Source organism: Hibiscus syriacus, unplaced genomic scaffold, assembly GCF_006381635.1.
Source record: "Hibiscus syriacus cultivar Baekdansim isolate YM2019G1 unplaced genomic scaffold, ASM638163v2 tig00109992_pilon, whole genome shotgun sequence".
In the NCBI taxonomy this organism is placed as follows: Eukaryota; Viridiplantae; Streptophyta; class Magnoliopsida; order Malvales; family Malvaceae; genus Hibiscus; species Hibiscus syriacus.
Window position 1 is genome coordinate 53613 of NW_024062552.1, and position 18428 is coordinate 72040.

The window sequence follows — 18428 nt, forward strand, 5'->3', positions numbered from 1 at the left end:
CAAGATATGCCTGGATTGAGCACAGATATAGTGATACACAAGCTTCCAATCAATCCAGAATATAAACCGGTTCAACAAAAGCTCAGAAGAATGAGGCCAGAAATGTTGTTGCAAATCAAAGAAGAAGTGATGAAACAGATCAATGCAGGTTTCCTACAGGCATCTAAATACCCAGAATGGGTAGCCAACATTGTTCCCGTACCAAAGAAAAATGGAAAAGTTCGAATGTGTGTGGATTACAGAGATCTCAACAAAGCTAGTCCGAAAGATAGCTTTCCATTACCCCACATAGACACATTGGTGGACAATACTGCAGGACATGCATGGTTTTCATTTATGGATGGCTTTTCAGGATATAATCAGATAAAAATGAATCCTGAAGACATGGAAAAAACAACATTTATAACAATGTGGGGTACATTCTGTTATAAAGTGATGTCATTTGGATTGAAAAATGCAGGGGCAACGTATCAAAGAGCCATGGTAACTTTGTTTCATGACATGATGCACAAAGAGATTGAAGTATATGTAGATGACATGATTGCCAAATCTCGAACTGAAGAAGAACATATTCAAAATCTGAGAAAGCTTTTCCAGAGATTGAGGAGATATCAATTAAAGCTCAACCCTGCAAAATGCACTTTTGGGGTAACTTCCGGGAAGCTTTTGGGATTTGTAGTCAGCAAAAAAGGAATCGAGATTGATCCAGATAAAGTCAAATCAATTCAAGATCTTCCACCACCCAATACAAAAAAAGAAGTTCGAGGTTTTTTGGGAAGATTAAATTATATATCTCGGTTCATTTCTCAATTAACTGACAAATGTGATCCAGTGTTCAAATTACTTCGAAAGAACAATCCTGAAGTCTGGAATGAAGAATGTCAAGAAACTTTGGATATTATTAAGAAATACTTATCCAATGCCCCAATTTTAGTATCACCAATGCCTGATAGACCATTAATTCTCTATTTGACGGTCTTCGAAAATTCGATGGGATGTGTACTAGGACAGCATGATGAATCAGGAAGGAAAGAAAAAGCTATTTATTATCTGAGCAAGAAATTTACTGATTGTGAAGTTCGATATCCACCAATACAAAAATTATGTTGTGCCCTGGTGTGGGCTACTCGAAGACTCAGACAATATATGTTGTACCATACTACTTGGTTGATATCAAAACTTGATCCTTTGAAATTCTTAATGGAATCACCAGCTTTGACAGGCAGAATGGCTAGATGGCAGATGTTATTATCCGAGTTTGATATTGTATATGTCAACCAAAAAGCGATAAAAGGAAGTGTCATAGCTGATTTTCTAGCCAGTCGTGTATCAAATGATTATCAGCCTTTGAACTTCAATTTTCCCGATGAAGATTTGTTGTGCATATCCATGAATGAAGAAGTCAGAACAAATGATGAATTTGCAACTTGGAAGCTTTATTTTGACGGAGCATCTAATGCTTTGGGACGAGGAATTGGGGCAGTGTTAATTTCTCCAGAAAATGTTTATTATCCCTTTACAAGTAGACTGGAGTTCTTTTGCACCAATAACATGGCGGAATATGAAGCTTGTGTCATGGGGTTGAAAGCAGCTATAGAAAGAAAAATCAAAATTCTCAAGATATATGGAGATTCATCGTTAGTGGTGTATCAATTGCGAGGAGAATGGGAAACAAAAGACCTCAAATTGTTGGAATACCGAAATTTTACACTCGAATTAGTGAAAGAATTTGAGAGAGTTACATTCAATTATCTCCCTCGAGAAGAAAATCAAATGGCAGATGCTTTGGCTACATTAGCTGCTATGTTTCAAGCAACTAAGAAAGTTGATATGATGCCAATCAAAATGCAAGTATATGAAATTCCTGCACATTGTTATAGTGTGGAAGAAGAGGAAGATGGTAAACCATGGTATTATGATATCTTGCAATATATCAAAAATCAAAGTTATCCACCAAATGCATCAGAAATTGATAAAAGAACCTTGAGAAGAATGGCTGCTGGATATTTTCTTGATGGAGAGATTATGTATAGAAGAAGCAATGATCAAATGCTATTGAGATGTTTAAATACCAGCGAAGCTCGAAACGTCATTGAAGAAGTACACAGTGGAATATGTGGAACACATGCAAATGGTCTTTCCATGGCCAGAAAAATAATGAGATATGGATACTATTGGGCTACTATGTACACAGATTGCATTGATTATGCAAGGAAATGTCATAAATGCCATATATATGCAGACAAGATTCATGTACCCCCATCTCCTTTACATGTAATGACATCACCCTGGCCATTTTCTATGTGGGGAATAGATGTCATTGGGGCAATCACACCAAAAGCATCGAATGGACATTGCTTCATCCTTGTGGCAATTGATTATTTTACCAAATGGGTTGAAGCTGCTTCATATACCAATATTAAGAGGTCCACAGTCTGCAAATTCATAAAGAAAGAGATAATTTGCCGGTATGGTCTACCAGAAAGGATCATTACAGATAATGCTCTGAACCTGAACAACAAAATGATGACTGAACTTTGTGCACAGTTTAAAATCAAACATGCAAACTCAGTGGCATATCGTCCAAAGATGAATGGGGCAGTTGAAGCAGCAAATAAGAACATCAAGAGAATCATTACAAAGACCACTGAAACTTACAAAGATTGGCACGAGAAGTTACCTTTTGCTCTATACGCATACCGAACTACTGTTCGAACATCTACTGGGGCAACACCGTTTTCTCTAGTCTATGGAATGGAAGCAGTTTTACCAATTGAAGTTGAGATTCCATCGCTTCGAATATTGAGAGAAACAAAATTGGATGAATCTGAATGGATCCAAGCTAGAGTTGATCAATTGAACCTTGTTGAGGAGAAAAGATTGAAAGCTATTTGCCATGGACAGATGTATCAGAAACGGATGATGAAGTCTCATGACAAAAAAGTACATCCAAGAGAATTCCAAGAGGGTGATCTAGTACTAAAAAAGATCTTGCCTATACATAAAGATTTCCGTGGGAAATGGATGCCTAATTGGGAAGGGCCATACGTTGTGAAAAAGGCTTTTTCCGGAGGAGCGTTGATCTTGGCAGAAATGGATGGAAAAATTCTGAGAAATCCAATAAACTCAGATTCTGTCAAGAAATATTATGCTTGAAGAAAAGAAAGAAAAAGAAAAAAAAAGGAAAAGAGAGAAAAGAAAAAGAAAATGGAGGGTCAAGGTGAAAACCCGCAAAGGGCATCTTGTAACCAAAGGAAGGATTTGAGTTGAAAACCTGAAAAGGCGGCTCAAATGCAGTTTGATATTAGGCATCTGGCAATTAAACCCTCTTAATATTTTGACAGTTTGGAAGAAACTTCACATCTACAAGCATTTTGACAACGTTTGAGATCTTCCAGACAAAAGCTTACATCATTTCTCTAAATTGTGTCAACTTGATTAATTTAGAAATACTTATGCTTATAATTTGTTGAAACATTTGAATTTTTATCATTCTTATGCTTGCCATAACTTTGAATACAATTCTATATATTTCAAGTTCAATTTATTGGAGATTCAATTTATTTTTGGAAATTCAATTTATTCTTTTCTATTGACTTAACATAATTTTGAAATAATTTAAAGATTTCTGAATATCACTTTATGTTAATACTTTTGAATACATGGAATACAAAGTAGGCAAATCATCACTAGCTTAAAGCCATGAACATCAAGATTATTACACGGGATCCTACCTACAACAAAGTCGAATCCGCCAAATCTACTCATCAATTGCTCCAACCGATCACCATTCAGTTCTTGCACATCTGTTTTCAAAAATATACTAAGACAATAGAAGGTGATCTTTGCAGCACTGATTCCAACAAAAGGAAACAAGACATTGATATCACTGGGAAATATGTTTCTATACAGATCCTTGTGTATGGTTTTTAAGGAAACCTAGAAGCATTTCCACCTCATCAGGTTCAAGTGGAGTAACTTTATTCCTTCCAACCCATACTAGATTCCATTTTCAGCACTCATCAGGAACATACTTCTGGACACTCTAAGGTGGATCATTGTCATAAACTTCAAGAACCTTACAGATCCTTTCTGTCAATTTGGCACCTCCTGTACATGTTTATAAACAGTTCAACTTTGTTTTTGGATTCCAAGAAGACCATCATTTCTTTGTCAATGGAAAAGCATCAGCACATGGAGGAAGCAGAATAAGAGAAACTCTGTTCTAAATTGGCAGATTATGAATATAGCCTATTTTCAGTGTGACAGCATGAAAATGCTTCGAATCTACAAATTCTGGCTTTACATCGAATAAGTACTGTGATATCCCAGAACCAATCATTGAATTTGGAAGATGAATGTGCTCATAGCATCTTCTGGAAGTGTTCTTTGAGTTATCTGATCTGGTTTGGCAGAACCAATCATTGAATTTGGAAGATGAATGTGCTCATAACATCTTTTGGAAGTGTTCTTTGAGTTATCTGATCTGGTTTGGCAGAACCAATCAGTGAGTTTAGAAGATGAATTTGCCAATAGCATCTTCTGGAAGTGTTCTTTGAGTTATCTGATCTGATTTGGCAGAACCAATCATTGAATTCGGAACATGAATGTGTTCATAGCATCTTCTGGAAGTGTTCTTTGAGTTATCTGATCTGATTCAGTAGGAACCCCAGAACCAATCATTGGAATTAAAAGATGAACTGCATGATTATCTTCATTAAGAAGCTTCTTTTCAAGCTTCCTCTGCTTCTTCCTTTTCAAAAATTATAGCCCAAGTTTCGCCTTTGCTTGTAATTGGGATCATTGCATAATGACTTCCTATTTTTTACCAGAAGAAGTGCATCAGCAGCCTTAGTCATTTGAGCAGCACATATAAAATTTGCCAATTCTGCAATTGATGAATCTGGACCACATTTCTTCAGGGCTATTGAAGTTTCAGCCCATGAGAATCCCATTTTTGTCAAGTATAACAATTTATTCTCCTCATCAGAATCAGAATTCAAGATTTCTCGGTATTAAAAGAACTATCGATATCTGTGAAATCATCTTGAAAGGTCACTTCATAATCAGATGAGTTGTTATCAGAATCAACATGTTGCCAGAATGCAAGCTTTTCAAGAGTTTATACTATTGAGTTTTATTCTCAAGAGGTTTTGTGACATTATATCTACATCTACATTTGTCAAAGGTGATAGATTCTTTGATTTGAAGAAGACAGATATATTGGGTTTTTATAATTGAAGAAATACTCAATTCACCAGTCTGAAATCAAACAACTTAATATTCATGCATCATATTTAGGCATTTGCAAAAATAGATGCATTTTCATTCATTTTTATTCTTGTTGAATTTCTAACAGGAATTTCAAAGATTTTAGCAAAGATTCAAATTTATCATTTGAAAGATCAGCTTTTCCAGAGAAGTTCATAATGAGAAGAACTCATCTGAAGAAGGAAGAAGAAGTTCATAATGAGAAGAATTTGTTCAACCTTTTACCTGAATTCATCAAATTGATGGATTATCTTTTCCAGAGAAGTTCATAATGAGAAGAACTCATCTGAAGAAGGAAGAAGAAGTTCATAATGAGAAGAATTTATTCAACCTTTTACCTGAATTCATCAAATTGATGGATTATCTTTTCCAGAGAAGGTTCATAATGAGAAGAACCCATCTGAAGAAGGAAGAAGAAGTTCATAATGAGAAGAATTTGTTCAACCTTTTTTCTGAATTCATCAAATTGATGGATTATCTTTTCCAGAGAAGGTTCATAATGAGAAGAACCCATCTGAAGAAGGAAGAAGAAGTTCATAATGAGAAGAATTTGTTCAACCTTTTTTCTGAATTCATCAAATTGATGGATTATCTTTTCCAGAGAAGGTTCATAATGAGAAGAACTCATCTGAAGAAGGAAGAAGAAGTTCATAATGAGAAGAACTTGTTCAATCTTTTGCTTGAATTCATCATTTGATGGATCATCATCCCCAGCAGAAAGTTCATAATGAGAAGAACTCATCTAAAGAAAGAGAAGAATTTATTCAATATCTCCATTATAATCAAGTAAAGCCAAATGGATAAAAAAATTTATTATCTTTTCATCTTTGCCCTATTCTTGTTAACACAAGAATGAGCAAAGAGGGGCAGCTGAAGATATTAATTTTTTTTATCCATATTATTATTATTAATATTATTATTATTATTATTATTATTATTATTATTATTATTATCATTATTATTATTATTATTATCATTATTATTATTATTATTAAATATATTAATACATATACATATTATTAAAAAAATAATAATTACAGGCCCAATTACAACTGGACCGGCCCAGTTACAAACCAACCAGAACCGGTCCAGATCAAACCAGAAACCCTAAACATTTGGGTTTCCAGTTAGGGTTTCCTAACCCTAATCTAAACCAGCCGCCATCTTCAATCCCAGCCGTTGGATCTGGTTTGATCCAACGGTCCACAGTTTGCCAGAGGAAACCCTAGGGCATCTATACCCTAGGGACACGTCCCAGCGCCGCCGCTGCTGCTTCCAGAAACCCTCACCGCCTCCGCCGCTGCCACGTCCCAACCGAAGAATCCAGAAGCTAGAACACCAGCCGTCCACGCCATAGCTACGGGGTGAGTCACCACTGGTAGTCCGGTGACTCACCGAGAGCCCTTCTTCGGACCGGTCTGACAGCTACAACGGTGGTGGCTATAAAGCCACCACCCCATCTGCGAAAAAAAGAAAAAAGGAAAAAAGAAGGGAGACAGAAACCGAGACAGAACCGGAGAAAAAGAAAAAAAAAACAGAGAAAGAAAAAAAAAAACAACAACAGCTAAACCAACGATCTCAGTCAGCATCAACACAGCAAGGAAAAAAAAAAGAGAAGAGAGGAAAAAGCTTACCCTGTCATCGGAGAGCCCCAACCGTCACCGGATCTCACCGGAACCTTCGAAACACCGAAGGTACTTTTGTAGATTTGCTCCGATTGGGAGCTTTTTAGGAGGAAACAATACCGGAATCGTCCTTAGGACGGTCCGATCTATCTCTTAGTATAAAAAAAAAATTTTTCGGCCACCGGATGCGGTGGCCGGCGGTGATAATCACGGCGGAACACGGTGGCCGACCGGTGACCGGCTTCCCTCCGGTGAGGGAAGCTAGAGAGAGGCGAGAGAGTTTTAAACTCTCTCAGTTTAGAGAGAGAGAGGGAAATGAGAAATGAAAGCTGGCCCTTCGGGCCAGCCGGTTTGGACCATATATAGTCCTTCCCGAACGACGTCGTTTCGGGAAGGACTATGCGCGTAATTATAAAATAATTAAACCCTGTCCGCAGTCCTCTGAACTTGTAAACTTTACATTTTAGTCACTAATTGAATTATAATATTTTTAATTCAGTCTTCGAATTTTAATTTCTTTTATTTTAGTCCACCATATTAAATATATATTTAGGATAAATTACAGATTTGATCCATTAATTTTAATAAATAATATTTTAATCCCTAGTTTATATTTTAATTTATTTGAATCTAATATCCGAATTTTAGATAATTTTATTTTAGTCACCAAATAAATAAAATAAAGAAATACATATTTAATCCCTATAGTTTTGATTAATTATGAATTAGATTTTTAATTTTATTTTTACTGTAATTTAGTCATTTATTTTATATGTTTTAATTTATTTTATTGTTTTTAAATATATTGTTTTAGTAGAATTTTTCTTTTATTATATTGTTAAATATTTTTATATTCATAAATATATATAATAATAATAACTTTTAAATATTTATTTTTAATATCGAAGAAAATGACAGTCTTAATACAACTGGATGTCCTATTCTGATATTTTAAAATTAAAAAGTAAACAATATTATTTAAAATTAATATTTATCAATATCAAAGAAAAGAGCTGTCTTAAGGCACCTAGAAGTTCTTTTCGGATATTTTTAAATAAATAAATATTTTTTTATAATTTTGAAATAATAGAATTATAAATTAAATATATTTTTGAATTTTTAAAATTTTAATAATAAAGACAATTTATAATTAAAAAGTACCAATTTTGGGCGTTGTAGGGGTGCTAATCATTCCCTAAACGTAACCGACCACGAATCCCTTTTTATTATTAAAAAGAATGAATTTTTGGTTAAAACGCAGATCAGTTTATCTTTTAATTGATGTTTTCTTAAAAACTCTTTTAAAAGAAAATTTTTAGGTATTCGACCTACCTGATTCAAAAAGGTCGATGGCGACTCACAAATTATTTCCCAAATCATTTATTCAGATTATTTTCCCGCCGAGTATTTAAAATTCGTGCCCGGATGAAAACCGGTTACGACAAGTATATTAAAAGTAAATTTATAATTATATTATTATATTTTAAAAAGTCACAATATAATCATTTTACATAGTTATTGGTACAATCACGTCACTTGGTCATTAAATGTACAATGAACTATAACTTATATTTTAGTCTGGTCACTCAACTTTCATTTGTGAGATATTTTTTATTTTTTATAAGCTGATTCAAGATTAATTTCCTATTGTTTTAATGTTCTTCTTAGATAATTTTATTTTATATTTTACACTTCATGAATCTATAAAAATAAGAAGAATATTTTATGATTGAATTATTGTATCGATTGCTTTTACCTCTTCACATCATCGTTATCGCTTATAGAGTCATTTCATATCAGATTAATTCATAAATTAATAATATATTAAGTTTTCTATGTCAGTATAATATAAATAAACACAAAATTTTATGTTAAAGGTATGAAATTTTAGGAAGTTTCATTAGAAATTTAGAGGCTACAAAATTATAAAAATAAGGAGATGTCAAATTAAATCATCAATAGAAACTAAAAAGAAAATATTTAAATTATATAATAATTTAAAATTTTCAGAGTTTACGACCCTAACACCCCTTTGATCCATCCTTTGAGTACAAAATAAAAGATGAGAACATCATTGTTCACTGCAAGATCACTTATATTAGTATAAAATGGAATCGATCTTGCACCTACATATAAGAAATTACAAAAGAAAATCTATAGAAGTTGACACAATTGAAAATTGAGTGACCAATATGTAAACTTATTTGTAGTTGAGTGATCAAAATATAATTTTATCCAAAAAAGTTAACGTTTCTCACGCACTTAAGGAAAAATGATCTGATTATTATCATCGATAAATAAAATGACTCGATTGTAATTTTCTAACACGTGATAGCTCAATTATAAAATTGTTTATAGTACCTATGGTGTAATTTACCCTTTTCAAATTAAGTCATCGCGTGTTTTTTAACTTTTTTTTTTTCATGCGACCCCTGCACTCTACCAAAGGTCACCAATTGCTAAAATATGATAAAAAACGACGACATTGGCAAGGCGGATCTAGACTTTTTTTTCTCTTAGTTTGCTGACAATAAATTTAGAGTAAAACAACAGAAGAATGGAAATTCAAACGACATTGATTGCTTACTTTGGTTAATGACTGCTTGCTAAAAATTAATAAAGTTAACCAAGTTCTATCATCTCCTACGATGATGGCTTCATTCGGTTTCAGTTGTCCAACAAGCACTTTGCTTTTCTCTCCATCTGTCGTTACCCATCGAAAAGCCTTGCAGAGTCGTTTCATTGCCAGCTCCAGCGCTAGCAGCAGTGAGCTGATGAGTAAATCATCAGTTAGTGAAACGATTGAAAGGCCAAGAACAAGCTTGCGGTTGAAGAACTTGACCGAGATTTTCTGGGTTGATGTTCATAGTGCTGAAGGGAGACCACTGAATGTTGGGCTTCAAGAACCCGTGACCATCGGGTGTTCTACGCTTGAACAGGTTGAGAATGTGGCTGTCCGAGTTGAACTCAGCAATGGGTGTGTTGGGTGGGGTGAGATTCCAGAGGTTCCATGGGTTAACTGGAGCCAAACTACTGTTCTTGAGAAAGTGAGAGAAGCTTGTGAATTCCTTAGCCGGAGACCTCCAGTGACTTTGAATTTGCTTTTACATCAGATTTCAGAAATGTTTCCTGGTAGCCAGTTTGCTTCTGTAAGTATGTTATCAATATGTACTAGCATTACAAGAACCTGTCATTTAACCAAGTATTTTGTTCAGTCGGCTTTGTATTGGATCCTTCTTATGATTTCAACCTGTGTATGAAGGTTAGAGCTGGATTTGAAATGGCATTGATTGATGCAGTTGCTAATAGCATTGATGTGCCCCTATGGAGATTGTTTGGGGGAGTCTCCAATTCCTTGTCCACTGCTGCTACAGTTAAGTAAATGCATATGGTTTTTGAATTCTTTGTTTTTAGAAGTTCACATGATTAAAAAGTCTTAGAGGACCATATCTTCGTATTATATGAATATGTGTTGATCGTGAATATCGGATTCAATTACGAACAAATGAAATAGAACCAACATAGCACATTACACTACAAAGACTGTCTCAAGTATCAGTTTCATGGTTGCGATGGAGGCTAATAATTTCCATGTATATAGATTCCAACTACTTCCTCGGCTAAAGCATTCGATCTGGATGCTAAATATTGCAAACTAGGATTCACCACATTGGAGATTAAACTAGGAAGGAGCCTGAATGCAGATATTGAAGTTCTTCAAGCAGTGAGAGCAGCTCACCCTCATTGCTTATTTATCTTAGATGCAAATGAGAGTTGCACTCTAAAGGAAGCCATTGAAGTTCTAGACAAACTAAACGGTAAGGAATTTTCAAACATGACAAGTTATATTACAATAAGATAATGATCTATGTTACTTTGAGTTGAGTGAGAGTGTCCGGCACGGACATCTTCTATTTTTTCTTGGATTTTCATGTATTTGGAGGGTCCTCCTTGAAGGGTAGTATCCTGTTTCCATACCTAGATATGCATCAAAAACGAATATTTAAAGAAAAAAATTGAAGAATCAAATGACAGTTTGTTGTATGTTGTTGACTTAGTTGAATTCATCTTATCGCAGAAAAAGGGGTGACGCCAATACTCTTTGAACAACCAGTTCACAGAGATGACTGGAGAGGCCTTGGTGATGTGAGTAATGTTGCAAGACATAAGTATGGGATATCTGTTGTAGCAGATGAATGTTGCAGAGATTTGACTGACATTCAAAAACTTACTGAGGAAAATCTTGTGGATGTTGTCAACATTAAATTATCCAAATTCGGGATTTTTGGTATCCTTGAAATTGTTGAAATGGGTAAAAAATCAGGATTGGAACTTATGATTGATAGTGTGGCCGAAACTAGACTTGCCACTGGTGTTGCTGGTCATTTAGCAGCTGGCCTTGGTTGCTTCAAGTAAGTATTCCTCTCCATTCCTTTCTTCTAGGAATTGTAACTTGCATTTGTTGTTATCCTATGTTGTTCGGATAAGTGTGAGAGTTGAATATGAGTATATACCCTCGTATTCATATATTTGAAATGCTTTTGGAGTGTTGTTTCATTATGCTCACATTTGAAAATATGGCGGATATAATATCAGATACAAATACTCCAAAAATAATGAAGAGATGGAGCAACATCAATGTCATCTATTGCTTGTATATGTATGTGAATAGTTGACATTAGTGTTACTCCATCTCTTTATTATTTGTAAAAGTTCACTCTAAAAATATGAGGATGTATCCTCGTATTCATATACGCCTTATTTCGTTCTTTTGGGAATAGTGATTTACATGTGATATTGCTGGATTTGGATGTGAATATCAAACATGGATATGTATTTTTACATATCCATATATTTAGAAGGTTTTTGGAGGGTCATATCCTCGTATCCATGTTTAAACATGTGCAGATATGGTAACATACACAAATACTTTAAAATTGAGAACCAAACGAACATAAATATTATACATTGCTTAAATCTAGAAGTTTGAAGTAAACAAGTAAAAAATTCAAACAAATTAAAGTATTACGTTCTGATGCAACTTTGTTTGCAGATATGTTAATATCAGTGCACCCATTTTGTTTTCAGAAGATCCAGTTGTGGGGGGTTATGAAGGTACGGTTTCTTTTATTTCTGGAACTCATTTGTCTTTTAAGTGTATGGTTTATACGCGATATGTTTTCTTTCGACACTGGTATGGTTATTTTTCTTTTAAGTTCTTTCGTGTATTTAGAGAATTCTTGAAGATCATATGCCTATATTCTTGTGTCACATACGAGTGTTGAACAAGTGTACTTAAAATAATAATAATAATAACAGTGTGAACATGATAGCTTCAAAAACATATGATTAACATGTTCAGCCTTAGCTGTGCTAGTTTCTGGTTCAAATTACAAGTTTGTCAATAGGAGAGGGCAAGGAGGTTTTCTCAAATGGAATTTTCTTTCATGGTGAGCTTACCTTTGAATAAGAGTATGTTGCTAATCCGGATATGTCGAGTATTGTGCAGAAATAGACTGGATTTTGCAGTGGAGTGGGATATTTCAATGGTTATGTGCTTCACAAGTATGCAATATCCCTATGTATCATTAGGTAAATAATGTATGAATATGAAAATATGAATTATTGTAATAAGAAATTGAAATAGCTCAGTGGCGAATCCAATGGAAACATTGCAGTGCTCCTGCAGTTTAAATCTCTCATTCCTGTATCTATTAAAGTTTTTCCACAATTTATTAATGGTTTTTGAACTCCAGCATAATTCATATGATTAATACAACCTACTTAACCCATGTTGTTTGGTGTTGAAGACATTGATACATGTTACATATTCTCCGGATTTCCTCTATCAATAACCTCTTCAACAATTGAGGTCTCTCGAATAAGAGGAGTCACTCAAAGGATCATCCTTTCGATAGTTACATTCTATTGACAAGGCATTTAACATGTCCATGTTATCTATCAGGGATATGTTAGAGTCAAATCTATTGTCAGAGGGTAGTAATCATTCAATCTAATTATCACCGACCGTCACAAACCAAGTGTTACACTGCAATACATCATATGCAAATGGAGCCAAGTCTCAGATTTTTACCCATTTGAAGCAGATGTGATCCAATTACATCAACCGTTTATTAGGGGTGTTCAAATCTAAGTATTTGTACTTTCGGCTACTCGGGATTTTCAAGTCACAAAAATTCGACCCATGACTCGGCCCGTAAGAGATGGGTACTCGTAAGTTGGGTACTTATAATATTCGGGTACCCACATTTTCAGATCACGAGTACACTGTTAATATTTATTCTATTTTATTTTTAAAATATATTAATTTTTTTAGAAAAAATCACTTAGAAAAAACATAAATTTTAAAACTTAAAACTTTAAATACATAACACAAACATAAAATTTATAAATCCAAGTTATATAACTAAAATAAAATATAAAATTATAAAATTACAACTAAATTTAAAATAATTTAGAATTTAAATAAATAATTTAAATGTTAAGGTGAAATAATTTGAAAAAAATATGGATTTAAAATGTTAGGGTAAAATAATTTTGAAATAAAAAATAAAAAAAAATCTAATTTAAAATAAAATACTAATAAAATCAAAAAGGGAAATTGGGTGGCAGATCGACGGGTACCTATTAAGGGTAATTTTGTGATCCAGGCTCGATCCAAAAACTTGTAAAAAATAACGGGTCGGGTACTCGGCCCATAAAATAAAATATTTACCTCTAAAATATCTGATAATTTTATACGGAATCAACGGATTAAAGAGTCAAACAGTTTAAGTCGAGTATTTTTGAACAACACTACCGTTTGTTGACTCCTGCATCCCACCACGTTTTTCCAAGCCTTGAGAAAGCTCCATGCAACTTCATGTGGCTGAATTGCGTTTAAGTGTCTCCATCTTTAGTTTCCTTTGTTTCGTTTTTCTCCCTAGACTCCGAACACTTCCCGTAATGAAAGTCCGCATTTACATTTAATAGCAACTGTGACTCGCTGGACACGACACGGCCCAGACTTTGGAAAAAATATACCACACTCAAAGTCTCTTTAAGTCAACTGCTCTCTATTCCAAATTCTCTCTACTCTTTCTTCTTTTTTTCACTTTCGGTTTCCTTCAAATTCCACAAGAGCTGAGCTGAGCTTAGCAAAGCAAAGCAGAGGCAATCAAACCTTTCTTCCATCTCTGCTCTGACAAACAAAATGACTTGCCTTTCTTTCTCATCGTCTCTTCTACTCTTATGTTTTCCCTATTGTTCTTCATGTCTGGTTTTCCTGTTTCACACAGCAATCCTGAAATTTACCTACACTGCCACGATGCATTGTTCGAATGTGGGAAAATCTCCGTCGGATATCCTTTCTTCGGAGGTAATCGAGGACGAGAGTGCGGGCTACCTGGTTTGGAGCTTCTCTGTCACGATGCTACTGATACTACCACCATTGAAATCGCTGGTGTAAAATATCAGGTGCTGGACATCAGCCGCGAACGCCAAACCCTAACGATTGTGAGGGAGGATTTGTTCAAACATGACTTTTGTAGACTTCAAACACCAATCCGAGATTTCGTTATGGATTCAGAGCTGTTTGATCCTGCTCCTGGATATACCACCAATGTTACCCTGTCTTATGACTGCCCATCTTCAGTCCCGTCGAATCTTGGGCTCTTCCATTGCGATGATTCAAAATACAACAGTGTTTCCGTAACTACAGATGTTGTCGGCGCAGATGGATGTTCAGCTCGTGTTACTTTTCCGATTGCCAATCCTTCCGGGGGAAGATTTCAGTTTCACAACGAATCTCACCTGCTTTCAGAGGCATTGAAAAAAGGGTTCAAGGTGAAATGGAAGTATACCCCAACAAATGGTGGAAACACGTATAGCCAAGGTACGCACCTTCCACTTTTACACCTAAATAAGTTGTTCTAGAATTATGGTTACTATTTTCGTTTTAAAATAATAGATTTAAACTGAGGCGTTACTCAAAATCGATATGGTAATCTTATAACTACAATACAAAATATAAATTCGGGAAATAAAAACGTTCAAACATCCTTATTACGGTTGTTAGAGTTCAAATCTAGAAGTTCTAAGAATAATAATAATTCTTTTAATCATTTATATAATTTATTAAGTGGTGTAGTTTAATATTTTATATATGTGTGTGAGAAAGAGAAAGAAAGTGAATTAACTTTATTCATAACTAATAAAAAATGTCAGATTAAAATTGATTTGAACCAACTTAGAACACTCATCTCGTCCATTGGTAAATTGGACTCTTTTCAAATTCCACAGCTGATTAATATATTTACATTTAGGTTTATTTGAAAAATAAAATAGTTTTTTTTATTTATGTAAAGCTTTTTCATTAAAATAAATAATACATATTTTTTCAGTGAAAAAATTAAGTGTTCAAAGTTTACAAAAACAAATATCTAATTATATTTCTTTTTATTTTAGGTTATTAATTTTTTATCAAATTTTTATTGAATATTTTTTTGACTAGAGAGTCTTGGAATTTAGCCAACTCGTTGTAGATTTGGTGTAGGGAGGGCCTAAACCTAAAAACAAAATAAAATTTTATGCATTTATTTTAATTAAAAGAAAACTTTTTAAACATTTAAATGAGAAGATATATATTTTTTAAATAAGCTTTATATTTATTATACAATTATAACTTTTTATTATTTAATTAAACTAAATCCACTTTCATTTATTATCAAACTTTTAGTTTTTTATTTTTTATTATTAAATGAGTAGAAATAAACTAATCTTTTTTCAAGTTACTCAATTGAGAGTATAGTACACTCAAGAAACAAAGGAAACCCATTATGGTTAGTTTATTCTCACTATTCTCATTAGTAGGATTTGATGGACGGTCTATCCTATCTAGACATTTTATTACCAAAAGATAGCCTTACGTTTTGTAAAATTTTCTTTATAAATTCAGGATAGACTTAAGATTTTATATTAAAATGATGATCTTTTAAAATTTTAGATGGTGATTAATTTATAAAATTTTATTAATAAAATTAAATTATCAATTGAAAATCTAAAAAAAATATCTAAAATATATACTAATTTAAAATTTTCATGAGAGAAACTGTCTCCACATGTCCCCTTGATCCATTCCGACTATAATCGTTGAAGCGCTAGAGGGTAATCATGATCGAGAGCATAAGTTGTGGTACTTGGTCATCAACATAAGCTTCTTCTTGAATTTCTCTCTGAAATATGTCTGCCAACAGTTTCTTGAGCTAAAGTTGTTGTAACAAGCAATTCTTCACAAACCCTTGGTGTTGTTAGAACATGTTGAGATTTTTTACTATTGCAGGAGGCAATGCCAATAACAACCGTCTCAAGCTTGGACTTGGAATAGCCGGTGCAGGTGCAGGTTCAACAATTGCCTGTATACTAATTGGAATCGGAATTTTACGTTTCCGGCAACGACGGCAAAAGAAAATCGCAGCCCAGGTTACGAGCAGAGACCTTCTAACATCTCAATCAACTTCCACATCTCAATCCAATTCTTCATACTCCACTTCAAAATGTGACATTGAAAGAGGAAGCACTTACTTTGGTGCCCATGTTTTTAGCTATGAAGAACTTCAGGAAGCCTCTAATAATTTCAGTTCTTCTAAACAACTTGGAGAAGGTGGTTTTGGCACTGTTTATTACGGTATGAATCTTAATTGTGTTCGATATATAATTATTTACTCATCCCGATCTTAACTTGATTTTATATGTGTTCGAATCAGTTCTACTTTCCATTTTATTTAACCTTAAAAACACCATTTTACATTTGATTTGCTTGATTAGGTGAACTCAGGGATGGTCGTATAGTGGCGATTAAGCGCTTATACGATAACAATTTCAAGCGTGTAGATCGGTACATGAACGAAATCGAAATCCTCACTCGCATTCGTCATCCGAATCTCGTGATACTCTATGGATGTACCTCTAGACGTAGTCGAGAGCTTCTCCTTGTTTATGAGTACATTCCGAATGGAACCTTGGCTGATCATTTGCACGGAAAGAGATCGAACTCCGGTTCGCTTACTTGGCATGTTCGTTTGAGCATCGCCGTCGAGGCGGCACTGGCATTGGCTTACCTCCATGCATCGGAGATCATACACCGTGACGTTAAATCGAATAACATTCTCTTGGACAACAATTTCCATGTGAAAGTGGCTGATTTCGGGTTGTCACGATTGTTTCCTAACGATGTTACGCACATCTCGACTGCTCCGCAAGGCACCCCAGGTTACGTCGACCCGGAGTATCACCAATGCTACCAACTTACCGAGAAGAGCGACGTGTATAGCTTCGGAGTTGTCCTGATCGAGCTAGTTTCGGCGAAACAAGCAGTGGACATCCACAGGCATCGACATGACATAAATTTGGCTAGCATGGCAATCAGCAGAATCCAAAATCAGGCGTTGCATGAACTGGTTGATCCGTCTCTCGGATTCGAGGATGATTGTGACTTGAAAAACACGGTAACGGCGGTGGCGGAACTGGCGTTTCGCTGTTTGCAACAGGAGAGGGAGATGAGGCCATCCATGGAAGAAGTGTTGGCGACATTGAAAGAGATTGAGGATGGGGGATCAGAAGCTGAAGTGGTGGCTAGTAGATCGGATGATGTTGGAGCGTCGAAGAGCATTCCTCCTCCACTTTCCCCGGATTATGAGACGGATAAATGGGTTAGCTTCTTCTCTACTATCACTACCTCCTAAAGTGGTGGATATTAGATCATAGCCATATCCATACAGAAAAGGGAAAACAAATGGAAACCTAATTTCCCTTCATTTTTTTTCTTCTTACAGGTACAGATAAGATCGATGTAATCCTGAGTTTTCTGCAAATGAACATGAATTCTCTTAGGAGTTTTCTACTGTAGAAAGGGAAATACTTGCTCAAATTCCATCAGCAAAACTGAACTGCTCTGGTTAGAGGAATTGGGAAATAATTCAGAGGATGCGCTGCTCTACTGGAACAGCATTACCTTGTAAATTGTAGTGATGTAACAAATATCATCTTCTATTTTGAACTCAATTTCCCCATTTACATATTTCCCCCCCCACGTCGTGCATGGAAACTGAAGCACACTTTTATTTCCCCCACTCGGTATGTGGATCCGATCCAGGCAATCAAGCTTTACTCTAAAACATTCAAACAAACAAATGATCACCTCTTTGGTCATTGAATTATTATTATTATTTTTATTAGTTTAAAAGGATTATAAGACAATATTTATTTAAATTTTTCTAGTGATACATTTACATTTTTTAATTTAAAATCTTAAAAAAATATATATTCCTTTTTAATCCAAACCCACTTGATGGGTTTATTAAATTATTATTCATAGAAATAGTTATATTTTATTTTCTCTGCCTATCTGTAATTTCACCAAACTTTCCTCTTTTGTTTTAAGACTTAAATGTGTTGCGTGGGTGACTGATAATTGCGCTGACAAATCAATGGGAGAGCATTTGAAGGAATTCGTGGATGAGACCGCTTGGTACA

The 18428-nt window shown here is 34.5% G+C and overlaps 2 protein-coding genes across 2 annotated transcripts; both read left to right on the forward strand.

Annotated features, from left to right (window-relative positions):
- Window positions 1-9461: 9461 nt before the first annotated feature.
- LOC120212059 (L-Ala-D/L-amino acid epimerase-like) lies at window positions 9462-12378 on the forward strand. The gene is made up of 6 exons (XM_039210493.1): window positions 9462-10045; window positions 10159-10269; window positions 10498-10714; window positions 10975-11308; window positions 11950-12011; window positions 12274-12378. Exons 1-6 carry the CDS (start codon window positions 9545-9547, stop codon window positions 12348-12350), a joined length of 1302 nt encoding a protein of 433 aa, XP_039066424.1. The 5' UTR covers window positions 9462-9544; the 3' UTR covers window positions 12351-12378.
- A 1769-nt stretch (window positions 12379-14147) lies between these two features.
- Window positions 14148-18034, forward strand: LOC120212088 (LEAF RUST 10 DISEASE-RESISTANCE LOCUS RECEPTOR-LIKE PROTEIN KINASE-like 1.3). The gene is made up of 4 exons (XM_039210505.1): window positions 14148-14790; window positions 16237-16581; window positions 16722-17605; window positions 17729-18034. Exons 1-4 carry the CDS (start codon window positions 14148-14150, stop codon window positions 17747-17749), a joined length of 1893 nt encoding a protein of 630 aa, XP_039066436.1. The 3' UTR covers window positions 17750-18034.
- The last annotated feature ends 394 nt before the right edge of the window (window positions 18035-18428 follow it).